General features: G+C 35.5%; 1 protein-coding gene, 2 long non-coding RNA genes and 1 pseudogene across 3 annotated transcripts; all 4 read left to right on the top strand.

The window, feature by feature from the left end:
- The first annotated feature begins 4,313 nt into the window (after nt 1–4,313).
- Nucleotides 4,314–4,912, top strand: LOC146949330 (uncharacterized). Its single transcript, XR_015027220.1, has 2 exons — nt 4,314–4,543; nt 4,634–4,912. It is a non-coding gene; the product is annotated as an uncharacterized LOC146949330 (long non-coding RNA).
- A 3,372-nt stretch (nt 4,913–8,284) lies between these two features.
- LOC146949329 (uncharacterized) lies at nt 8,285–10,772 on the top strand (annotated as a pseudogene).
- Nucleotides 10,773–13,753: 2,981 nt separating this feature from the next.
- LOC146949328 (uncharacterized) lies at nt 13,754–20,076 on the top strand. The gene is made up of 2 exons (XM_085748516.1): nt 13,754–15,719; nt 19,433–20,076. Exons 1-2 carry the CDS (start codon nt 13,754–13,756, stop codon nt 20,074–20,076), a joined length of 2,610 nt encoding a protein of 869 aa, XP_085604642.1.
- A 5,687-nt stretch (nt 20,077–25,763) lies between these two features.
- LOC146949327 (uncharacterized) lies at nt 25,764–26,409 on the top strand. The gene is made up of 2 exons (XR_015027219.1): nt 25,764–25,939; nt 26,032–26,409. It is a non-coding gene; the product is annotated as an uncharacterized LOC146949327 (long non-coding RNA).
- Nucleotides 26,410–26,660: the final 251 nt, after the last annotated feature.

The raw sequence follows: 26,660 nt of genomic DNA, 5'->3' as shown, positions 1-26,660 counted from the left end.
TCGGCATTCGATGAGCAGGAAACTCTTCGGAACATGCAACTCCAATTATTGCAAACATTACTAAACAATTCCTAATCTTGTTTTCCACAATCCCTGTCTCATCTTCGGGAAATGGCAAAAGCAAATGCGTATCTACTATCTCAAAGATTCCTGCTGGAACTTTCATCTTGTAGAATGCATGTAGACTAAGACTTCCAGAAAACATGCTATTTGTTGGTCTCTTTCCTGTGACTGTGAGCATTTCTAATAGAAGAATCCCGTAACTGTAGATATCGCCATGAGGTAATACTTTGCCACCCTCTCCATACTCTTCTCAAACAACAACATCAACAGTTTGGGAAAAATGAACGAAACAAATGTGTGTGTGTGTACATATATTAAATTCTAACTCATTGAAAATAATTAAAGCAATTTGAAAGTAAATTATAATTACAAGGTGAAAGAACTTACCAGGAGGAACATATCCTATAGTTCCCTTAATTGTGGATGAATTAACTTGATCTTCACTTGAATATGTTTTGTTCCATGAATTAGCCTAGCTAATCCAAAGTCTCCCAAGTGGGCTACCATATCATCATCAAGAAGAACATTGTATCAAGAACGTTTTTTTTCTTTCCAATTTGTTTACTTATCTGTCAACCATAAAAGAGGAGATCATGTTGTTCAATTAGTTATGTCATTCCAATTGTTGTAAATTCGGACAAAATCACACCATAGAAAAACAAAGATGTGTGGAGCAAAGGTAGTGGTAATCAATGGACAAAATAGTCTCAAGCAACAACAACAACAACAGTCCTAAAACTGGTTCAAATTTCTTGTCTTGCTTGGCACATTTCACAGCTCTAGGCTCAAGCTTGTCTTGCTTGATATGCGCATATGTTTAAAGCTTCGAAAACCTTCAAAGATGAGTAGTCTGCCGGTTTCCCGCTCCATACTTTCATAGGTGTCTTGAAGTCTATTCCCGTTGATGGACATCTGTTGATCAAATAGGCCACAGTTGTCATTGTTTCACCCCAGAAACTCTTAGGTAAACCAACTCCTAGAAGCATACACATCACTCGCTCCAAAAGGGTCCTATTCATGAGTTCAACAAGACCATATTGTTGCGGTGTTCTAGGTACGGTCATATGCCTCTTGATTCCTTTCAACTTGCAAAACTCATTGAATTGCTCTGAAACAAACTTCAGGCCATTGTCAGTTCTCAAACCTTTCAGTTTAGTTCCCATTTGATTTTCTATGAGAGTGTGTCATTCCTTAAAATTTTCAAAGTTGTCACTTTTGTTTTTCAAAACAAAGATCCACACTCTCCTAGAATAATCATCAATGATGGAAAGAAAATAGGAACCTCCCCCATGAGTAAGTGTCTTGGAAGGACCCCAAAGGTCTGAGTGCACATACTCAAAGGGTCTACTAGAACGATGCATATCACTACCAAACATTACTCTATGTTGATTGCCTAGTATGCAATGCTCAAAAATTCTAGTTTGTCCAATTTATCTTTTCCTAGAAAACCTTGTTTAACTAGTTCAACTAAACCTCTTTCACTAACATGCCCTAATCTCAAATGCCATAATTCAGAATTATTATGAGGTACAACACTAGCTATTGATGCATTACCAATTACTATGGAACCATATAAAATGTATAAACCATTCATTTTAGATCCTTTAACCGTAATTAATGCACCATGTGAAATTTTACAAACCATATGCTCAACTCTTGTGCAATAACCTAGACTATCAAACATGCTTAGGGTTCGCTTAAGTTCGGGAACAAACCTCACATCCCTTAAAAGGAATTCACGGCCATCAAACATCTTTAGACGAACGGTTCCCATGCCTTGGACTTTGCACGCTTTGTTATTTTCGAGTGGAACAACTCCTCCTTCTTTTAGAGCCAAAGTCTCAAAATATTCCTTTCTAGGACACATGTGATAAGAGCATCCCGGGTCCAAAACCCAACTCTTCTTCGGTTCCCAACTTGTGACACTAATGCACCCGCACTCTCATAACCATCTTCATTGGACGCCACCACAACTTGAACGGAAGAACTACCATCGCCCCCTTTATTCGGGCAATCCTTCTTGAAGTGACCTTGCTTGTGACTATAAAAGCATCGATACTTTGATTTGTCAAAACCCTTGGACTTAGACTTGGACCTCAACTTCCCCTTGCCTTTTCCTCTATGCTCACTTCTTCCCCTTGCAATATTCAAACCTTCACCACCCTCATCAATCTTCAAGTTCATGAACTTGGTCAATTCCTTGGTTCTCAAAGCCTCTTGGACCTCCTCGAAAGTAGTGGTGCCCTCATTACCATAAAGGATGGTATCCTTGAAATGCTCAAAAGACTTTGGTAATGAACAAAGTAGCAACAAAGACTTATCCTCATCTTCCACATTAACTTCAATGTTGGCCAAATCATCAACAATTTTGTTAAATTCCGTCAATTGCTCCATGATTGATTTAGACTCCACCATCATGAATGAGTAGAGTTGTTGTTTCAAGAGTTGTCTATGAGCCAACGATTTCGACATGTACAATGACTCCAACTTAGCGCACATTGACGTTGCGGTAGCTTCTCTCGCAACGTCCCTTAGAACCTTATCTCCGAGACATAAAACAATGGCACTCTTTGCCTTGTCTATCATCTCACGCTTCTCCTCTTGTGTCAAATTTGCAGGCATCGCCGCTTCACCCTTCAATGCTTCTACACACCTTTGTTGTGTCAAAACCTCTTGCATCTTAACCTTCCACAACCCAAAATCATTACTTCTGCTGAACTTGTCGATGTCCCACTTTGAACCCATGATATCAACTTTATCAATTTACGCCTTAGCCCCACGGTAGGCGCCAATTGTTGTGAATTCGGACAAAATCACACCACTGAAAAACAAAGATGTGTGGAGCAAAGGTAGTGGTAATCAATGGACAAAATAGTCTCAAGCAGCAGCAGCAGCAACAACAACAACAACAACAACAACAACAACAACAACAACAACAAACAGTCCTAAAACTAAGTGTAAAGCATCACCACAAGCATAATCAAAGCAATAAAGATAAGAAATGAAAGAAAGGAACAAACACACCAAAGATTGGTAACCGAGTTCGGTCCAATATGACATATTTTGTGGAAGAGAGCAGCTCTCCATTCCACTAAGATGAAAGTGATACAAATGAGTTACAAGAAATTAGCACAAGAGCTCACAAAGAACAAAACCTAATTTCTACCCATTTTTCATGTCACCCACACTCTCAATGAATCCTAAGATAAAACACAAAAGGAAGCTTTTTGATCCTTCCAATGGTGAAAATCTCACTACCCAAGGTGTTTACAATGTTTCTCAACCCTCAAGAGAACCTCACTACAAATACACTCAACCCTAAAGTTACCTCCTTTGTATTCCCAAGTTTCTCTCTCAAAGCCACACTCAAAAATTGAAGAGTGAAACCTTAAATAGTGTTCAGGATCACGCAGAATCGTACTGCGATTTCTGCCATCGTACTACGATAGAGCATTCAACACTACAATACTATGCCTTATCCATCAAAATCGTACTACGATTTCTCCCATCGTACTACGATTTTTCGAGTGCCAACCCAAACCTAAACCATCAAAAATCGTACTACGATGCATTGCCATCGTACTACGATTTTTCTAAAACTTCAACATCCAAATTTTGAGTCAATTTTCAACACGAATGTTAGTTTAATGGCATAATTTGAATTGTGTATTGACTTAATCTATAAGATTATGTTGTATATATCATACATTTTTTTTGTCGTTAAGTATATATGTGATACTTTTATTTTTAAGGGAAATATATGTGTGATACTTAACTACTTCATTTTTTGGCATCTTTGTAGATTTCCTTGATCAAAGCTGTCAAAAAATTTACAATCCCAAATTTTTTGATTAAAAAAAAAAATCCAGTCTACAGTTTATTCAATTTGAACTTAAACCAGCTACAATATTACAAGCCTCATTTATTTAGACATTCTACATGTCAACCGGTGGACAATGTTTTAAATATTGTCTCAACTACATTTTTCTTTTATTTTTAATAGACCCGTGTGTGATAGCACGGTTCAAAAGTATGGTAAAAAACAAAAAGAAAAAAATAATAATTTCCTTTTTATGATTTCACCCTTATTTATCATGAAAGGGTTAAAAATAGTTTATTAAGGTGGAGTGATCATTGAGTGCGCTAAAGGGTAAAACATAATTCATTGACATACTAAAGAGATATTTAATTATTACTTAATTTTTGGAAGGATTGATATTATAAATTATTGATGTACTAAAGATACATTTAATTATCGTTATATTTTTTGGGAGGAGTTTTAAGTTCAAGCAACTAATTGAGTAAAATAAAACTATTTAATATAAGTAAATAGAAATGATGTTTTCTATATTATAAATTGATCAAACAATTTTCTAGTAATTTGTCATAAGCAAAGAGGAAAAAAATATGGCTGAATTTATCATGTTTGCTAGTGTTATCATTCTCTTAATTTCCCTATCTTTTACCATAGTTAATGGTGGTACGTCTCTTTTCTCATTCTTTTGAAAAAGTTGGTTTAATCTTTTCGTTCCTTTTTATAACAAGTTTATTTGTGTTGTTTACATCGTAGGATTTAAACGTTACTGCACTTATGATAGTGAGTGTGAGTCTTACTGTTTCGATCCAAAGTATGCTATGTGCTTGGTCAATAAATGTATATGCGACTATACATAAGTTAAGAGTTAAGTTGGTAATGATAGCCTTTTCTTGGCAATTACTATGGGATAGGGTTTCTACTCACAAAAATTTGTTTAGGAAAAAGCCTTTTTTTAATACTAGACTCTAACCCGTGCATCTTGTTTTAGAGTTTCATATATAATTATCAAAGTGATTATATTATTATTTGTCACCATGTTTAAATGTATTATATTTAACATCTAAATAAAAGATACAATGATACCTTCATAAATTTTCCCCTATTCATAATTCAAATTGAAAACCATACACCTTACAAATATTAAGAAATTAAACCACCATATCTTATTAGTAAAGTAAACATCTCGTAGCAACGTTCACATTATTTTGTTGCATTGGGTTTCCTCTCCATTATATTCTAATTTCTAAACTATTGCAAGAACACAAATCAATATTTATTTTCTTTCAAAAGAAATGACATGAAACCAAAATTGAAGTGATACTGCACAGGAACAAATTCATTTATTTATCATTGTTCATCCCTTGTAGTGATTTGGTATGTTATATCCTTTCATTTTAAAACACCATACAAATTGTAAAACCTGAGGGAAAAAATTAATAATCAACACCAAATTTTAAACTCTAATATGTTGGCAAAAAAATCTAATTTGAAAAAGCCTTGTTGTTATGAAATGTTAGACTAGACCCATAGTTTTATTATAACTAGGTATTTATTTGTTGTCATGTGTTGCTTTTTGTTAGGAGTCTCACATCGAGTATATCAAAGTGCTTGATGTGGTATTTAAGTCACGAGGTTCTCTCCCCTATTGGACTAGTCTTTTGAGTTGGGCTCTCCTCATGGGCTTAAGTCCTAACGTCTTTTGAGTTGGGCTCTCCTCATGGGCTTAAGTCCTAAGAGTTGGGCTCTCCTCATGGGCTTAAGTCCTAACAATTGGTGTTTGGTGTTTCCTCGTATTGAGAGTGGAGAGTTGTACCACGAAAAGGGCTACCTATAGGCTGGATAAAGATGTTTCACCGAGAGAGTTTATTGAGAGTGGAGAGTTGTACCACGAAAAGGGCTACCTATAGGCTGGATAAAGATGTTTCACCGAGAGAGTTTAAAGATGTTTCACCATGTTTCACCGAGAGAGTTTAAAGATGTTATGTTTCACCATGTTTCACCGAGAGAGTTTAAAGATGTTTCACCGAGAGAGTTAGTTTAAAGATGTTTCACCATGTTTCACCGAGAGAGTTTAAAGATGTTATGTTTATGTTTCACCATGTTTCACCGAGAGAGTTTAAAGATGTTTCACCGAGAGAGTTTAAAGATGTTTCACCATGTTTCACCGAGAGAGTTTAAAGATGTTTCACCCAGAGAGTTATGTTTCACCATGTTTCACCGAGAGAGTTTAAAGATGTTTCACAGAGAGAGTTTAAAGATGTTTCACCATGTTTCACCGAGAGAGTTTAAAGATGTTTCACCGAGAGAGTTATGTTTCACCATGTTTCACCGAGAGAGTTTAAAGATGTTTCACCGAGAGAGTTGTACCACGAAAAGGGCTACCTAAGGTTGGATAAAGATGTTTCACCGAGAGAGTTGTACCACGAAAAGGGCTACCTATAGGCTGGATAAAGATGTTTCACCGAACCGGAAAAAGAATGAAAAGGGCTACCTATAGGCTTCACCGAGAGAGTTTTGTTGAGGCAAAATCCCTAAATAATTTTAAAGATAACAAACCTTGATGATTAAGGAATTAATGGACTTTGATTAATTTGTTGGTATTTAACTTGTGCTCTTGAGTGGTTAATTAAGACAGGAACAAGTTTCAATTCATACCAAGAAACAAAGAATCAAAGGACATAAAGACTTAAGAACTCAGTCAGAGTTCAGAAAGTTAAAATGAGTTCAGAAGGTTGGACAGAGTTCAGAAGGTTGTTCATGATGAACATCAAGAACCAAGCCCAGATATTCATGAACAAAATAAAGAACATGCAAGGTCTACGTGACTTAAATAAAAGCCCAGTAAAGTACAATGACTAATATCAATCAAGGAATAAAGGCATTTAATTGATTAAAGTCAAAGAGGGCATCTTCAATGTTCATTCAAGACTATGAACATTTGAAGTACAAAACATCAGGAATATTCCATCAAGAATATCATCCTAGATGTTTTCTAAGCTGCACTTCATAAATGTTTCACTATTAGGATTTGATTACATCAAATGAAAGTCTTACAAATCATCCTAAGTGAAACAAAAAGGAACATTCTGAAGTCCCCTGAGTTCAGAAAGTTCGATCCTGCTCCATGCTTTTTCTGACATGAACAGTATAGTTGTTGGAAAGAAAAAGGCAAAGACAAAAGCAAGATCAAATCTTTTTCAACAAGATTTCGACACATAAGGGAGTTGGTATTGTACAAAGCAAACCAAATCCCCTAAAGCATGGAATGAAAGTGACAGCTCCACTTTATGAGATCCTGCACTTGTTCCAAGGCAGATTGCAAAGGAAATCTGACCAAGGAACATTCTGAAGTCGTACAAAGCAAATCTTCAAGTACAACCCAGAAATTCATGTGACATTCATCTGCAAAAAGCCCAGATGCACATCTGACCGTCAATTCACATGAACCCAGATGAAGATCATCAAGAACACAACAATATTCTGGAAAATTCTCAAGAACACAACAACATTCTGAAGTATTCTCAAGAACACAACAACATTCTGAAGTATATCAGTTTTGCCCAGAATTCAAGTGTAAGTTGGTGGGTCCCATGACACGTGGCACAAGACCAGTGGACACTCTCCAACGGCTACAAAGGTTCAAGAAACTCTATAAAAAGAGATAAAGGCCTCAGCATAACACACACCTTTGCAAAGCATACAAGAAAACAACATAAGAGTGTTTGAAGCCTTAGCAAAAACATTGATCATCACAAAGATTCCAAGAAGTCTTCAAAGTGTACATCAATATTTCTCTTATCTTTTTAAAGATAAATCTCTTCCTCCATTTCTCCTTTGTCTGATCTATATCATTCAAACTCCATACAAACTCCATACAAATTGTAAACAAAGTCTCATCTAGCTTTAGGGGTACTAAAGTATTAGGTTGAGCAGAAAGGTGTAAAGTCTAAGTAGGTAACTTAGCAAGAAAGGTGCAAGCCTGCTGAGGCTTAGAGAATACAGGTTGTGTAATTGTTCAGGTGAACAGAGTTGTACGGTGCAGGATTTGAGAAGTTATCTCAAGCATCATAGTGGAAAATCTCACAAAACTGTGAGGAGTAGACTAGCCCACATTAGGTGAACTACTATAAATTTATGTGTGTCCTTCTTCTCTTCTCTTTACTCTTTAATTTCAGTAAACACAACACACACACAAACACATTTAATTAACTTAACTGTTCAAACTGTTTTTCAGACTAACACTTCAGAACGTTCTGAAGTCTGTCAGTTAACTTAACCATTTCAAGTTTTCAACTTGAGAATAAAATTTTAAGTGACAGGTTTAATTTTAAAAGGGTCACAATTCAAACCCCCCTTCCTTGTGACTATATTATCTACTTCAATTGGTATCAGAGCCTGGTTCTAAGGGTTTGAACACTTAAACAAGTGTTAGAGAAAAGATTCAGGAAGGAAGTATGTCTAAAGTCAAATACATAGCTGAAGGAGGATCATCAAACAGACCACCACTTTTTGATGGATCAAACTACTACTTCTGGAAAGGCAAGATGGAACTCTTTCTCAGATCTCAAGACAATGACATGTGGTCAGTAATCACAGATGGAGACTTTGTTCCAAAGACCAAAGAAGACACCATCAAAGATAAGAGTGCATGGTCAACTGATGAAAAAGCTCAGGTATTACTAAACTCTAAAGCTAGACTCTTTTTATCATGTGCACTAACCATGGAAGAAAGTGAAAGAGTTGATGAATGCAAGAATGCCAAAGAGGTATGGGATACTTTGAGAATACATCATGAAGGTACATCTCATGTCAAAGAAACTAGAATTGACATTGGAGTCAGAAAGTTTGAAGTCTTTGAAATGAGTGAAAATGAAACCATTGATGAGATGTATGCCAGATTTACTACAATAGTAAATGAAATGAGATCTCTTGGAAAAGCATATTCCACTCATGAGAGAATCAGAAAAATATTGAGATGCCTTCCAAGTATGTGGAGACCTATGGTCACTGCAATTACTCAGGCTAAAGATTTAAAATTTATGAACCTGGAAGATCTCATTGGCTCACTAAGAGCTCATGAAGTTGTACTTCAAGGAGACAAACCAGTGAAGAAGGTCAAGTCACTTGCCTTGAAAGCCTCTCAACAAACCTCATCAGTAACTGAAGATGATGTGCAAGAAACACAAGAAATTGAGGAAGTTCATGAAGAAGAAGCTGAAGATGAACTGGCACTAATCTCCAAAAGAATACAAAGAATGATGATGAGAAGAAATCAACTCAGGAAGAAATTTCCCAACACAAACAACACCAGATCAGAAGCTGACAAGAGTCAGGTCACCTGTTTTGGATGCAAAACTGGACACTACAAAAGTGAATGCCCTGACATTAAAAAGGTGCAAAGAAAGCCACTTTTCAAGAAGAAAGCTATGATCACTTGGGATGACATGGAAGAAACAGAACCACAAGAAGATGAGGAAGCCAACTTAAGTTTGATGGCTCAAACAGATGATGAAGAAGAGGTAATTGTCTATAAAACTCATCCTCTATATAAAGATCTTGAAAGCAAACTTGATAGTCTTTTATATGATTCTAACTTCTTAACTAATAGATGTCAATCATTAATCAAGGAACTTTCTGAACTAAAAATAGAAAAGGAAGAACTTCAAAACAAATATGATGAATCTAGAAAAATTATACAAACTTAAAATGTCTGAACAACAAAGAGAGTTAAACAAGAAACATAAGAACATTCATTCCAAACCTTCTGAGGTACAAAAGGAAAACATTCTTTTGAAAAAGGAAGTTGAGGAATTAAAAAATGATCTTACATGTTTCATAAAGTCTACAGAAACATTTCAAAACATTTTGGGATCACAAAGCAAAAGTGATGAAAAATCTGGTTTAGGATTCAAGGATCCAAACAAGAATCTTATTAAAAGTTTTGTACCTCAAAAGGCTGAAATGAAACTGAAATGTTCTTACTGTGATAAATTAGGACATGATGTGTCTGTATGCTTTCATAAGAAGAATTTTATTAGAAAAAATAAAATTAATCTTAGTTCAGAACGTTCTCATCTCAATAGATCAGAAAGTTCACAAAAGGCTGAGAAAGCTAAGAAGATGTGTTCCTGCTGTAACAAATCTGATCATACAAGACAGAAAGTTACAATCAGAAAAGATCTCTTAGAAGAACTAACCCTCAAGGACCCAACATTACATGGGTACCTAAAGTTTTTGTCTTGTCAAATGTAGGTCCTGGCTCAAGGTGCAAGAACAAAGCCATGGTACTTGGATAGTGGCTGTTCTAGACACATGACAGGTGACAGGAACTGTTTTCTGACCTTTGAAAAGAAGGATGGAGGACTGGTGACATTTGGAAATAATGACAAAGGTAAGATCAGAGGTAAAGGTACTATAGGTAAGCCTAACTCTGCTAAAATAGAAAATGTTCAGTATGTAGAAGGTTTGAAACACAATCTACTTAGCATAAGTCAATTGTGTGATAGTGGATTTGAAGTGATCTTTAAACCTAACATATGTGAAATAAGACAGACCTCCTCTAACAAGTTGTTTTTCACTGGATCAAGAAGAAAGAACTTATATGTCTTAGATTTAAATGATATGCCAGCTGAATCATGTTTTATTTCTCTTGAAAAAGATAAATGGATTTGGCATAAAAGAACTGGTCATATAAGTATGAAAACCATTGCTAAACTTTCTCAACTTGATCTAGTTAGAGGTTTGCCAAAGATCAGTTTTGAAAAGGACAAGATCTGTGAAGCTTGTGTTAAAGGAAAACAAGTCAAAAGTAGTTTCAAAACCATTGAGTTTGTTTCAACTCAGAAACCTTTAGAGCTTCTTCACATTGATCTTTTTGGTCCAGTTCAAACTGCAAGTCTAAATGGCAAAAGATATGGTTTTGTTATTGTTGATGATTTTTCCAGATTTACATGGGTTCTATTTTTCAAACACAAAGATGAATCTTTTGAAGCATTTCAAAACTTTTGCAAAAGAGTTCAAAATGAAAAAGGTTCTAATATCATCACAGTTAGGAGTGATCATGGAGGAGAATTTGAAAATGCATCCTTCAAAACATTCTTTGATGAAAATGGTATTAAACACAATTTTTCTTGTGCAAGAACTCCACAACAAAATGGAGTTGTTGAAAGAAAAAACAGAACTTTGCAAGAAATGGCTAGAACAATGTTAAATGAATCAAATGTTGAAAATTATTTTTGGACAGAAGCCATTAACACATCTTGCTACATTTTGAATAGAGTTTCAATAAGAAAAGTTCTTAATAAAACCCCATATGAACTCTGGAAAAACATTAAACCTACCATATCTTACTTTCACATATTTGGCTGCTATTGCTACATTCTGAACAATAAAGAAAAATTGGGTAAGTTTGATCCTAAATCAGATAAAGCTATCTTTTTAGGATACTCTACAACTTCTAAAGGTTATAGAGTGTACAATCTAAAAACCCAGACAGTTGAAATTAGTATGCATGTCATATTTGATGAATATGATGAACATTCTCAACCAAAAGAAAGTGAAGACACAGAAGTGCCAGAACTTCAGAATGTTCTCAATCAGAATACTGACGGTCAAGTAGAGAAAGAAGATGATCAGAATGTTCAGGATCAGACTCTCCAAAGTCCACCCAGAAGCTGGAGAATGGTAGGAGATCATCCTGTAGATCAAATCATTGGAAGCACAACTGATGGTGTAAGAACCAGATTGTCCTTCCAAGATACCAACATGGCAATGATTTCTCAAATGGAACCCAAGTCAATCAATGAAGCTATTATTGATGACTCTTGGATTGAGGCCATGAAGGAAGAACTTTCTCAGTTTGAAAGGAACAAAGTCTGGAACCTGGTCCCAAATAATCAAGAGAAAACCATCATTGGAACAAGATGGGTTTTCAGAAACAAGCTTGATGAAAATGGTAAGGTTGTCAGAAACAAGGCAAGGTTAGTTGCTCAAGGCTACAATCAACAAGAAGGTATTGACTATGATGAGACCTTTGCACCAGTAGCAAGGTTAGAAGCTATCAGAATACTTCTTGCATATGCTGCTCATAAAAGCATTAAACTTTTTCAAATGGATGTGAAAAGTGCATTTTTAAATGGTTTTCTAAATGAAGAGGTTTATGTAAGTCAACCTCCTGGCTTCATAGATAAAGAAAAACCAAATCATGTTTTTAAGCTAACCAAAGCACTTTATGGTCTTAAACAAGCTCCTAGAGCTTGGTATAATAGACTTAGCACATTCTTAATTGAAAATGGATTTTCAAGAGGAAAAATTGATACCACACTTTTTAGAAAAACTCATAACTCAGACTTACTCATTGTCCAAATTTATGTTGATGATATCATTTTTGGTGCCACAAAAATAAAAATGTGTGAAGAATTTTCCAATCTCATGCAAAGTGAATTTGAGATGAGCATGATGGGTGAACTTGGTTTTTTCCTTGGTTTACAAATCAAACAACATCCAAATGGAATTTTCATAAGTCAAGAAAAGTATGTCAAAGACATTCTTAAAAAATATAAAATGAATGAGGCAAAAATCATGGTCACCCCTATGCATCCATCCTCAAGTTTAGATAAAGATGAGAATGGAAAATATGTTTCTGAAAAAGAATATAGAGGCATGATAGGCTCATTATTATATTTGACTGCTAGCAGACCTGACATAGTGTTTGCAGTAGGCTTATGTGCTAGATTTCAAACATGTGCAAAAGAATCTCATTTAACTGCAGTTAAAAGGATTTTTAGATATCTAGTAGGTACTACTGATCTTGGCCTTTGGTATAGAAAAGGTTCTAGTTTTGATCTTGTAGCCTATTGTGATGCTGATTATGCTGGAGACAAAGTTGAGAGAAAGAGTACAAGTGGAACCTGTCAATTCTTGGGACAAGCCTTGATTGGATGGTCTTGCAGAAAGCAAAACACCATTGCACTCTCCACAACTGAAGCTGAGTATGTCTCTGCAGCAAGTTGTTGCTCTCAAGTTTTGTGGATCAGAAATCAGCTAGAAGATTATTCACTAAGGTACACAAATGTTCCTATTATGTGTGACAATACAAGTGCTATTAATCTTTCTAAAAATCCAATTCAACATTCTAGGTCTAAGCATATTGAAATTAAGCATCATTTCATTAGAGACCATGTTCAGAAAAAGGATATTGCATTAAGCTTTGTTGATACTGAAAATCAACTAGCTGACATTTTTACAAAACCATTAGTTGAGGATAGATTCAATTTTATTAAAGAAAAATTGTTAATCATGAAAAATCCCAACAAAGGTTGATCACTATAAACACTAAGGGCCATAGACCAACCCCCTTGATGCTCTCTGATCCAAAATCAGAAAGTTCAACTAAGATCAGAATGTTTGCAAAGTTCAGAATGTTTGCAAAGTTCAGAATGTTCAACCAAGTTCAGAATGTTCGCATCTGATAAAAAGGTTCAGAACTGACATTCTTGATAAATTAAATAATTCATTTATAAAATGATTATTTACTTCTTTTAGGATCCTTCCATATCTCTAGCATTTAATGCTAACCTAAAAGGAACCTCTTTTGGTTTTTAACCACTAGGTAATGGTAAAAAGGTCAACTACACCTCTTCTACTTCCCTCCTTTAACGGCTACTTTTTCTCTCTCCTCTCTGTACCGTTTTCTTTTCCTCTTTCCCCATATAAACTGCCATCATCAAACTTCTTCCACTTCTCCACTCTCACACGTTCACTTCTATATATCCAACTACTCCTTTCACTAACTCCTCACTTCAAACTTTTTCATTTCCTTCTTTCCCTCTCTCTCCAAAAACCTAAAAACTCTGTCTTTGTCTTCGTTCCCAAATGGCTCAAACCAAAACAACATCTCCATTGTCTGAAGATGACTCAACCCATGTTGCTCGTTCTCAACCACCATCTCAAACCGCTGCTGAATCAAACTCATCACCTCTGAACGAAACCCATGTCCACACCATCCTTCCAGACGAAATTATCCCAATCACTGAACCCTCCAAAAACACCAAATCATCCAAACTTAAGACCAAGAAGAAGGTTATTAATCCTAAGGCAACTAGAAAATCCTCAAGGATTATGTCTGGATCCTCATCCTCCAAAACCAAAACGGTTTCTCACGTAGATCTCACAGACTCCGTAGAAAAGGATGATAGTGACGAAACTCTCTCTGAGTTCATGAAGGCTTCAAAAGCTGAGTCTAAGAAGAAGAAAGGAAAGACTCAAGTGATTGAGACTCCTCCAGCATCTGAACCTTCAGAAAAGAATTCCACTTCATCTGAAGAAGAAGAAGAGAAGGAAGTTGACCCTCCCAAGCATGGAAAAGGGAAGGATGTCAAACTGATTGCATCCTTGATGAAGGCTGAGAAGGAAGCAAAACAATCTCAAAGACCAGTAAGCAAAGCAAAATATTTTGACTTTGCTGATCTTAAAAAGAAAAACTGGAACCTACGAGAATACACTGATTCTCAAGAATGGACCCACTTTGTGTCCCTCCAAGACCTCACCTTTGAAGATTTAGTAAGAGAGTTCTATAGCTCAATGAGAATCAAGGATAAGAAGAAAGAAAAGATGCTCATCACCACTGTCAAGGGAGTAGAAATCAAGATTACCAAGGAATTCCTCTCAAAAGCTTTGAGAATCCCTAATGAAGGTAATGAACTCTTCTTTCCTTCCTGGTTTGATAAGATGAAAGTCAGTCGTAGCAAACTCATAGTTGAGTACACCAAACCTGACCACCCTTTCAACTCCACCAATCTAAGAGATGTCCCAAAGATTTTACACAACATGATTAGGCACACCCTGCTTCCAAGGAGTGGTACTTTTGAAGCAGTCACAGACACAGATCTCTGCATCATGTATCACCTAATCACAAAGAAGAAGTTGAATCTCTGCTATATCATTCTTCAACACATGATAGACTCATGTATGAATCCCAAACAATCAAATGCTGCCCTTGCTTATGGTATGCATATCACCCCCATTCTTAGAGCTGCTAAAGTTGATCTTGAAGGAGAAGAAGGTGACTACACCTTCATGAGATTCACCTCAAAGACTCTAGCTCAACTTCACATAACCACCTCAAACATGCCAACTCCTACAGCCTCAGAAACTACTGGATCTGTGAAAAGGCACTCAGATCAGAAGGTTAAGGTAACAAAAAAGAGAAAACTTGAAAAAGTCAGGAACTTGTCAATTATTCATAGGCAAGAAGAAAATGAAGCCTCTGATGATGACATGGCTGATTCTCCTCCAAAGGAAGATGAACCCCCAGTTGTTAGTCTCTTCCAAGGAGTTGCAGAATGTGCAAAGAACATTCTCAGACAGCATGCAGAAGATCAGAATGTTAAGGAATCTCTGAAGGAAGATGAAGTTGCTGGTCAAAGGGAGATCCAAGATGGAATTGTCTCTCATGAGAAAGAAGAAGAGATAACTCAAGAAGGATCCAAGGTTGCTGCAATTCCTGGAGAAGAACTTCAGAAAAATGATTCAACCATTGCTGCTGCAGTTCAGAATGTTACTGCCTCACCTGCTGATCAACTTCAGAAAGCTGATGGAGTTGAAGAAAATACTGAGAAAACAGCTCAGAAAGTTGCTGATGCTGTTGGAGAAACATCTCAGGAAGATGACCAAGACATGCATGATGTAGCTGAAATTCTTGTCTCTCAAAGGATGAGTGAGGGACATGATAACATGGACTCTCAAGAGATTGAGCAAGAAGAAAATCAAGCTGGTTTTGATCTGAATGTGGAAGATCCCAGCTCTGATTTGAATGTGTACCAAGATGCACAGCCTGATTGTTTTATCTTGGTTTTCGGGTGTCAAACATTGATTACGTTTGAACCTTTCAAACCGGTGATATCTTATTTTTTCTTGGGAAGGGAAAAAGTAAGCAAAACCCTTGAGAATCGAGGTCCGGGAGTTGTTTTCGCTACGGGAAGGTGTTAGGCACCCATAACGACTATAGTATCCTATAGGAACCGTCTTTAATTTCTACGCGCGCGCTTTATTTTTAAATGCTATTTGAAAATGTTATTTACACCTAAGAGTTACTAAATGAAGAATTGGAGGGAGAAGAATATTTTTGGATTTTTATTTTAGTTGAATTGAAGGAATTTTGTTCCTTGCCTACGTACCCGTTTAAGGGATCAAATCCACCGTAGTTCTCTTCCAAAAATGTTTTTGTTTTTGTTGGTTGATTTTAAGTTTGAAAATTGGAATTTTGAAGAATAGAAAGAGGCCTCGAGGGCATGAGATTGTAAAAAGGTGGGGTTGAATTAGTTATTTTGCAAAAGAGGTCAAGTATGATTATTTTCATTGAAATTTGATTAAGAAAAATGAAAAAAGGAAAATACAATGGGATTTTGATCCCAAGGTTTATTTTGAAAATGGTTTGAATGATGTTTGTTCATATTTTTTGGAAAATTAATTCTCTAAGTATAAAGCCTAAACATTCATCTAAACATACAATCCTAAACATACATCTAAACATGCATATTCTAGCTATATATCTAAAGTGAAGTGTGTGCATGTGTCGGTGCTTGTGTCGGTGTACATCATTAGAGTCCATTGTCCTTATTACATCATTGGCCTAGATACATTCTATGGTCTTGCAAGAATTTAAATGACATGAAAGTAAAATATTACAAGAACTCCTAAATCCTTACATTCTAATTTTGCATGAAATTGAAACTTAAAGTGCAAGAAATAAGATGGAGAGGAAGATGAAGTGTGAATGCTTATGAAGAATATGAGACATGAAATGAGATAGTTAGTAGCATAAGGCAATATCAAAAGAAATAAAGCAAGAAAGACACTATAGCACAAAGTATAGAAAACAACCCAAAATAAAGGCAAAATGAGTGCAAACATGACTAAAATTTGCTCATAGAATGCAAAAGCCACATGACCTATAACTCTCACACTCCAACACATTTTTTAAAGGTTTGGAATCAAATTTTGGAATGGGAATTAAGGCAACATGACTAACTTGACATTTTTAGAAGCAAACCTAAGCACATTTACATTATTTATTTACACAAGTGACTTGTAAACTAAGTAACCTACCAAGATTCACAATTATGCAACAATATCAAACACAAACAGCAGCTAAAACTCTATGAAATCAAGTGGTATAGGTCACCAATATTCATCAAGCAATTGGGATTGAAATCAAGCAAGTTTTCATTCATTTTTAGCACAAAATATCACAAAATAGTAGGAAAATTAGCCACATTATGTTCACCAATTTTTAATATGCAAAATTAACACTAAAAGGTCACAAAATTATCAAGAAACACTCATGAATTTTTTAGGAATTTTTTAAAGGTTTTTTGGACTAAAAAGTGCAAGAAAATTACTAATTCTAACAAAAATAAGAAAAAGAAGCTTCAAGTGCTTTCCTCAAGTTTTAGCACAAAAAATGTCACCAAAATGTTAAGAAAAAATATCAAGAACGCATAGAAAATTTTTTAGGATTTTTTGTAAACAAATTTGGACAGACAGAGGTGCAAATATCAAAAAAAAACAAGAATATGCAGGAATGGGGGGTGGATATAGCAGAACTGGAAAAACAGGCAGAAGAACGTTGGGCTTAAAAAAGGCCTGGATTGGAAGAAGGCTGAACCGGTTTAGGGAACGGGTCGGTTCAACCCGAACCGGTTCAGCAAAGAAAACAACACGCCCCCTGCTTCCTTCCATCATTTTCCAGAAACGTTTTTCCTCCTCTCTTTCACGTTTCAAACCAACAATCACACAGTCCCCTTTTTTGGTTCTTCATGCTTTCAAAGGAAAAAAAGAATTCTAACAGCTTTAACAAATATGAACCTAAACCAATTCTTCACAAAAAGATTCCATGCTAAAGAGAACAAACAAGTACAGGTATGGATTTCATGCGCAAAATTCAATCAAAGTGATGCAGATTTCAATTCAAGAGGGGATTCGACAATAACTGAACCAAAAGGAGAAAGTGATAGTACCTTAGGAATGCTCCAAGAAGACCTCCGATCTAATCTTCTTCGAAGTCCGCTTCCAGCTTCGTCACCGTTCTTGCGATTTCGGACTGAATCTTCTTCCTCCCTGACTTTGATTTCGACTGAATCTTCTTTCTCCTGGACCTTGATTCTGATTGTTTCCACTTCGATCAAACAGCCACCACTTTCGGTTCTTCGAACAGCTTCGATTCGGAATTGTTTACACTTCCTTTATCTTCTTTCTTGCGATATCTGATTTCGGTTTGGTTCGAACCTTGAAGCTTTGGTTCCGTTTGTTGATGAATTTGTAAAAACTGAAACAGCGTTGTTGATGGATGATGATGATGATGAATTGCGACGGTTAATGTGGTGGTTTATGGTGGTGGGAAGAGGTTGATGAGTTTGTTATGGTGGTGGAAAGAGGTTGATGAGTTTGTTATGGTGGTGAAGTGGTTAGTTAGGGAGGAGGAGTGGTGGAGAAATAGTTTGTTGTGGTGGAGGAAGTGGTGGTTAGAGGTGGTGGAAGTTGGTTATGGTGGAGAAAGAAAATGAACACGTGAGGGAAAAAAAAGAGGGAAAAGAGAGAAAATTTTTATGACTTTTTTTGTGGAATTTGTAAAAAATGATTGAATCATTAATTGTGACTTGACTTTGACCCATTTATAGATGATGTGGTAAGCCTTGGACCAATTGGAATGAGACATGTGGCACTGGACTCTAACAAACTTTTAAGGACCAATAGCATTTGGACACATGGCACTTGGACTCTAACAAACTTAAAAAAAGGGATTAAAATGCAAATAACAAAAGTACAAGGACCAAAATGAAAATTAAAACTAAAATTGAATTGAAAAAGTAAATTGAAAATTAACATAAAGCGAGACGATTAAAATCAAAGCAGATTAAAATGAATCAGCAATTTTACGTGAAATGACCAAAACGCCCCTGGGGACTAAAACGACTCAAAAATGACTCAAATGCAATTTTAAAATGGTTTTTAACAAGGAATTAAAGCAAGAGTTTATACAAACAAATTAAAAGACTCAGAGACAATTTTAAGAGATTAAACAGAGCTTTGACACGTGAAAAGACTAAAATGCCCCTAGGGGCAAAACTGACTCAAAATGACTTTAAATGCAATTTTTGAAAAGGATATTGACATATAATTGAAATGAGGACTTATTCAAACTATTTGAAAGGACCCAAACAAATTTTTAAAAGACTGAAAGAAACTTTGACATAGGAAATGACTAAAATGCCCCTAGGGCTGAACTGACTAAAAAAATGACTCAACTGATATTTCTGAAATGAATTTTGACATGAGATTGAAACAAGGACTCATACAAACCAATTTAAAAGACTCAAGCAATTTTCAAAAATGGGTTGAATGCAGGAAATGACTAAAATACCCTTCTATGTGAATTTTGCAAATAACATTGAAATAAAATGCAGAGAAAGATGCAATTGATCAGAGACAGTTCAAATGACTTATGATGCAAGAAAAGAAGAATTGAATAAGTATTTTTAGGTCCAAAATTAGGGTATAACAGCGATAACAATGAAGAAGTGCTTCAGGAGACTCAGGAAATGATTCAGGAACTTCAAGAAAATCCTGCAATCATAGTTCAGAATGTTCAGACAAATGCAACTGCTGAACCAAATCTGCCTCAAGATAATGAAATGTCTGTTGACCCCATTCCTCAAGCATCAGGATCACTACCTTCTGCTGAAGTCCAGCTCATGGCTCAACAAACTCCTCAAAATCAGAATCTTAATTTCTCCACTTCCACCATGGAATCAGAAGTTGGAAAGTTTTTTGTTTCTCCTCTACCCACTCCAAATGTGGTACCTTCTCCACCACCAGTCACAAACAAAAACACTAGCAAACTGCCAAACATTCCTGACCTCTTTGAATCTTTGGATACCTTTGTCACCAAAGATGGTCCTTCTAAGGAAAAGGTTGAAGCATCTGCTCCTGGTCCCTCTGCTAAACCATCCAGAGCTGAGAAAATGGCTGCCAGAGCTCTTAGGGTCTCCACTAAGACTCATAAGATTGCTTGTGTGCTAGCTAAATGGACAGTTGATGTTCAAGCTCCTGGTCTTGCCATGGACCCTCCTATTTTTGAAGATCCTAGTGTATTTGACTCTGAGCCCTCTTCTGACTCTGGGGATTCCACCCATTAGTTCTCTGGTCTTGTCTTGTATCTCCTTAACTTTTTGCAGATGACAAAAAGGGGAGAAGCTTTAGGATAATTATAATTATGTCTTTAAGTTTCTAGGTTAAGGCCCTAAGTAGGTCAGTGATCAAAACTTGTTGGTTGAAGTTCTTAAAACTTCACCTTTTTTGCCTTTTGTTTGATCACATATGCATTTATAATTTCTTTTTTGTTTTTGAACCATAGGAATCATAAAATTGTACTAAATGCATAATATCAATGAGAATGAATATGATTTTGGTTCAAATATGAATGTTTTTATTTATGCCATAATTTATAAAAGTGAGGGGGAGCTTTATAAAGCTTTTAAAAACTCACTGCATGAATTATAAAAATGAGGGGGAGCATCAAAATAAATTTTTTAGCTCTGAAACTCCTCATATATATAATCAAAATCCATTATCCTAAATCATAGGTTTGTCATCATCAAAAAGGGGGAGATTGTTGAGGAAAAATCCCTAAATAATTTTAAAGATAACAAACCTTGATGATTAAGGAATTAATGGACTTTGATTAATTTGTTGGTATTTAACTTGTGCTCTTGAGTGGTTAATTAAGACAGGAACAAGTTTCAATTCATACTAAGAAACAAAGAATCAAAGGACATAAAGACTTAAGAACTCAGTCAGAGTTCAGAAAGTTAAAATGATTTCAGAAGGTTGGACAGATTTCAGAAGGTTGTTCATGATGAACATCAAGAACCAAGCCCAGATATTCATGAACAAAATAAAGAACATGCAAGGTCTACGTGACTTAAATAAAAGCCCAGTAAAGTACAATGACTAATATCAATCAAGGAATAAAGGCATTTAATTGATTAAAGTCAAAGAGGGCATCTTCAATGTTCATTCAAGACTATGAACATTTGAAGTACAAAACATCAGGAATATTCCATCAAGAATATCATCCTAGATGTTTTCTAAGCTGCACTTCATAAATGTTTCACTATTAGGATTTGATTACATCAAATGAAAGTCTTACAAATCATCCTAAGTGAAACAAAAAGGAACATTCTGAAGTCCCCTGAGTTCAGAAAGTTCGATCCTGCTCCATGCTTTTTCTGACATGAACAGTATAGTTGTTGGAAAGAAAAAGGCAAAGACAAAAGCAAGATCAAATCTTTTTCAACAAGATTTCGACACATAAGGGAGTTGGTACTGTACAAAGCAAACCAAATCCCCTAAAGCATGGAATGAAAGTGACAGCTCCACTTTATGAGATCCTGCACTTGTTCCAAGGCAGATTGCAAAGAAAATCTGACCAAGGAACATTCTGAAGTCGTACAAAGCAAATCTTCAAGTACAACCCAAAAATTCATGTGACATTCATCTGCAAAAAGCCCAGATGCACATCTGACCGTCAATTCACATGAACCCAGATGAAGATCATCAAGAACACAACAATATTCTGGAAAATTCTCAAGAACACAACAACATTCTGAAGTATTCTCAAGAACACAACAACATTCTGAAGTATATCAGTTTTGCCCAGAATTCAAGTGTAAGTTGGTGGGTCCCATGACACGTGGCACAAGACCAGTGGACACTCTCCAACGGCTACAAAGGTTCAAGAAACTCTATAAAAAGAGATAAAGGCCTCAGCATAACACACACATTTGCAAAGCATACAAGAAAACAACAAAAGAGTGTTTGAAGCCTTAGCAAAAACATTGATCATCACAAAGATTCCAAGAAGTCTTCAAAGTGTACATCAATATTTCTCTTATCTTTTTAAAGATAAATCTCTTCCTCCATTTCTCCTTTGTCTGATCTATATCATTCAAACTCCATACAAACTCCATACAAATTGTAAACAAAGTCTCATCTAGCTTTAGGGGTACTAAAGTATTAGGTTGAGCAGAAAGGTGTAAAGTCTAAGTAGGTAACTTAGCAAGAAAGGTGCAAGCCTGCTGAGGCTTAGAGAATACAGGTTGTGTAATTGTTCAGGTGAACAGATTTGTACGGTGCAGGATTTGAGAAGTTATCTCAAGCATCATAGTGGAAAATCTCACAAAACTGTGAGGAGTAGACTAGCCCACATTGGGTGAACTACTATAAATTTCTGTGTGTCCTTCTTCTCTTCTCTTTACTCTTTAATTTCAGTAAACACAACACACACACAAACACATTTAATTAACTTAACTGTTCAAACTGTTTTTCAGACTAACACTTCAGAACGTTTTGAAGTCTGTCAGTTAACTTAACCATTCCAAGTTTTCAACTTGAGAATAAAATTTTAAGTGACAGGTTTAATTTTAAAAGGGTCACAATTCAAACCCCCCCCTTCCTTGTGACTATATTATCTACTTCAAGTTTAAAGATGTTTCACCGAGAGAGTTTAAAGATGTTTCACCATGTTTCACCGAGAGAGTTTAAAGATGTTTCACCGAGAGAGTTATGTTTCACCATGTTTCACCGAGAGTGTTTAAAGATGTTTCACCGAGAGAGTTGTACCACGAAAAGGGCTACCTAAGGTTGGATGAAGATGTTTTACCGAGAGAGTTGTACCACGAAAAGGGCGAGAGTTTAAAGATGTTTCACCGAGAGAGTTGTACCACGAAAAGGGCTACCTATAGGCTGGATAAAGATGTTTCACCGAACCGGCAAAAGAACGAAAAGGGCTACCTATAGGCTGGATAAAGATGTTTCACCGAACCGCCAAAAAGGAAAGGGCTACCATCGGGTCAGTGCCGATAGAGTGAAAGTCGTCGTAGACGTAGGCTCTTAAAGGGTGTGGCAATGTTAGGAGTCCTGCATCGAGTATAGAATATAGGCTGGATAAAGATGTTTCACCGAGAGAGTTGTACCACGAAAAGGGCTACCTAAGGCTGGATAAAGATGTTTTACCGAGAGAGTTGTACCACGAAAAGGGCTACCTATAGGCTGGATAAAGATGTTTCACCGAACCGGCAAAAGAACGAAAAGGGCTACCTATAGGCTGGATAAAGATGTTTCACCGAACCGCCAAAAAGGAAAGGGCTACCATCGGGTCAGTGCCGATATAGTGAAAGTCGTCGTAGACGTCGGCTCTTAAAGGGTGTGGCAATGTTAGGAGTCCCGCATCGAGTATATCATCAAGTATATCAAAGTGCTTGATGTGGTACTTAAGCCATGAGGTTCTCCCGCCATGAGGTTCTCCCACCTATTGGACTAGTCTTTTGGGTTGGACTCTCCTCATGGGCTTAAGTCATAACACTTTTCTAGCTGATTGTTTGTTGAAACTTGTTGAAAATCTTGTAGTAAATATAATTATATAAATAAGAGTGTTCTACTATTTTTCACAAGATGCTAAGTGATTCATATTCATATTGATATCTAAAAAAAAAAGTGATTCATATTGTTGTGAAAAATGTGAAAATAATTTTTCTCTTGATTTAGTGAAATCAGGTAAAATAGATCTTCTATTTAAATTCTCAACGGACGTCGATTGCCTTAAAAATTTAAACAGAAGTTTTAGATATCGATTAGGATGAGAATTAGGAGTCCCGCATCGAGTATACCATCGAGTATATCAAAGTGCTTGATGTGGTACTTAAGCCATGAGGTTCTCCCACCTATTGGACTAGTATTTTGGGTTGGACTCTCCTCATGGGCTTAAGTCCTAACACTTTTCTAGTTGTTTGTTTGTTGAAACTTGTTGAAAATTTTGTAGTAAATGTAATTATATAAATAAGAATGTTCTACTATTTTTCACAAGATGCTAAGTGATTCATATTCATATTGATATCTAAAAAAAAAAAGTGATTCATATTGTTGTGAAAAATATGAAAATAATTTTTCTCTTGATTTAGTGAAATCAGGTAAAATAGATCTTCTATTTAAATTCTCAACGGGCGTCGATTGCCTTAAAAATTTAAACAGAAGTTTTAGATATCGATTAGGATGAGAATTTGAACTCGTTAAATTTTTTCAAGTTGAGGAGTGCAAATTTTGTCGCGGAATAACTTATTCACGAGTCGGTGAGAAAAGTTATTATCCACAAAATTATTTTTAGAATTTCCTATTACCATAGAAAATGAAGAATTTTTAAATGCTGAAAAAAGAGCACGACCGTGTGTTTTAGCGAGTAAAGGAATGGAAAATGGCAGAGAAAAATACACGGTCTGTGTGTATCACAATCACGACTGTGAATTTTTGTCACTTGGAATCAGGAAGGTTTGAAAAGTGCACGACCTAACGTACACGATCATGTGTTTTGTGCTATTAGAAAATGGTTGTTACAACTTCTTCAAAAAAAAGAAAATGGTTGTTACAAACTTTCGCAATTCTCTAGTTTAAGACTTGTAAATCGAATTTAATGACTTGTGTATGAATTTAGACTATAAATAGGCCTATTATCAGATTTGTAAACCATCTTGAAACACTTGTAAACTTGCTACAAAGTTGAAATCAAAGTTCTTATAATTTCTTGTCCTTTATTTTTCTTCAACTTTATTTTCTTGTTCTTTACACTTATGTTCTTTATTTTCTCTGCACTTTACATTTCTAGTTATTTATTTTCACGACTTTATATTTCATGTTTTTATATTTAATCCGTTGTCTACTATGATCAGTGAGTAGACTTTCTTCTAGTATTGGGATTGTTGGACTAATCTAGATTGAATCTATTTAATTTTTTCAAAAACATCTAATCTAATCTCATCATTTTAAGCTTAATCTAATCTCATCTAATCTAATCTAATCTCATGAAAAGACCTCTTTTGTAGGAGAATAATGGAGATCCTCAAAGTGATGGGCGAGAGTTGTTGGTCTGCGATAACAGATGACAAGGTGTGTAACCTTCAAGCCTTAGACTTTTTTTTTGGCTTTCGCACCGGTTTCCGATCCACCAATGGTGGGCGATTAATCCGGCTCGTGCATAGCGGCATGCACACTAGCCAAGCGTTGTTCCCCCTGAAAATCGAACCCGGTATTCTCCAGGTACGTCCTTTGAAGGAGCTCATTGCCACTGGAGCCCAAGAAACTTGGTTAAGCCTTAGACTTTGAATTGAATGTATGGAAGAGGTGTTACGATTCTTAAAGAATTGGATGTCCATGACAGTTGCGAGCGCGCCTCCCAAACAAGAGGAGGGTGCGAATAGTGTTCTTGAGTTTTAATGGATTGGGCCTAGTTTCAGACTCGAGACTGACTGACGAGCAGTCAAGAACATGATTTTAATTAATAATTTCTTAGATTTTAATTTTTTTTAGACTCTACTTGGCATTTTTAATCCAAAAAATTGTGGGTTATCTCTTGGAATTTTTTCCCCTTCATCTAAATTTTATTCTGTCCGTACTCTCCAATTAATTCTTGGCGAAAATATATAAGCAACTTTCAGTAAAAAATATTGTTGATGTGAAGTGATCAATTGAGTTAAGAAAATAATTATCTCGGATGGAAGGAAACCATAAAAAACAAAAAAAAACAGAAAAATCATAATTTCCTTTTATGATTTCACCCTTATTTATCATGAAAGGGTTAAGAAAAAGTTATTAAGGTGGAGTGATCAACTGAGTGCACTAAAGGGTGAAACATAATTCATTGATATACTTAAGAGATATTTAACTTTTGGAAGGATTAATGATATTATAAATCATTGATGTACTAAAGAGACATTTAATTATCGTTTTATTTTTTGGAAGGAGTTTTAAGTTCAAGCAACTAATTGAGTAAAATAAAACTATTTAATATAAGTAAATAGAAATGATGTTTTCTATATTATAAATTGATCAAACAATTTTCTAGTAATTTGTCATAAGCAAAGAGGGAAAAAAAAAATATGGCTAGATTTTTCAAGTTTGTTAGTGTTATCATTCTCTTAATTTCCCTATTTTTTGTCATAGTCAATGGTGGTACGTCTCTTTTCTCATTCTTTTGAAAAAGTTGGTTTAATCTTTTCGTTCCTTTTTGTAACGTGCCTATATTTGTGTTGTTTACATCGCAGGATTTGAAAGTTACTGCACCTATGATAGTGAGTGTGAGTCTTACTGTTCCGATCCAAAATATGGGGTTTGCTTGTTCAATAAATGTATATGCGATTACACATGAGTTAAGAGTTAAAAATTGGAAGGGATAGCCTTTTCTTGGCAATTACTCACCAAAATTTGTTTAAGAAAATGTTCTATTTTTTTTAAAAAAAATTATATTTCAGTGGCACTTCATGTGTCTTTTTTATTTATATGCGATTATACATAGGTTGGCATTTACTACTATTTATTTTTTATCATGTATTGCTTTTCTAGCCGTTTGTTTGTTGAAACTTGTCAAAAATGCTTGTTCGTAAATGTACTTATATAAATAAGTGTTCTACTATTTTTCACAAGGTGCTCAGTGATTCATATTCATATTGATTCCTAAAAAAAAGCGATTCATATTGTTGTGAAAAATGTAAAAAAAAAATTTACTCTTGATTTAGTGAAATCAGGTAAAATATATATGTTGTCTTTAAATTTTGGGTCATGTTAACCAATGCCCCTGGGGCACTGGTTAAGGAAGCCAAAAGTAGAAATTGCAAGTCAAAAATGACATTTTTTAAGCTTTTTATGCATTGATTACACAATTTTCGACGGATTT

This window comes from Medicago sativa, chromosome 2 (assembly GCF_051527215.1).
Source record: "Medicago sativa cultivar Bolivia chromosome 2, Bolivia_mono, whole genome shotgun sequence".
NCBI classification, from domain to species: domain Eukaryota; kingdom Viridiplantae; phylum Streptophyta; class Magnoliopsida; order Fabales; family Fabaceae; genus Medicago; species Medicago sativa.
Note: the sequence above shows the minus strand (reverse complement) of the source record. Positions and strands in the feature narration are given on the sequence as shown.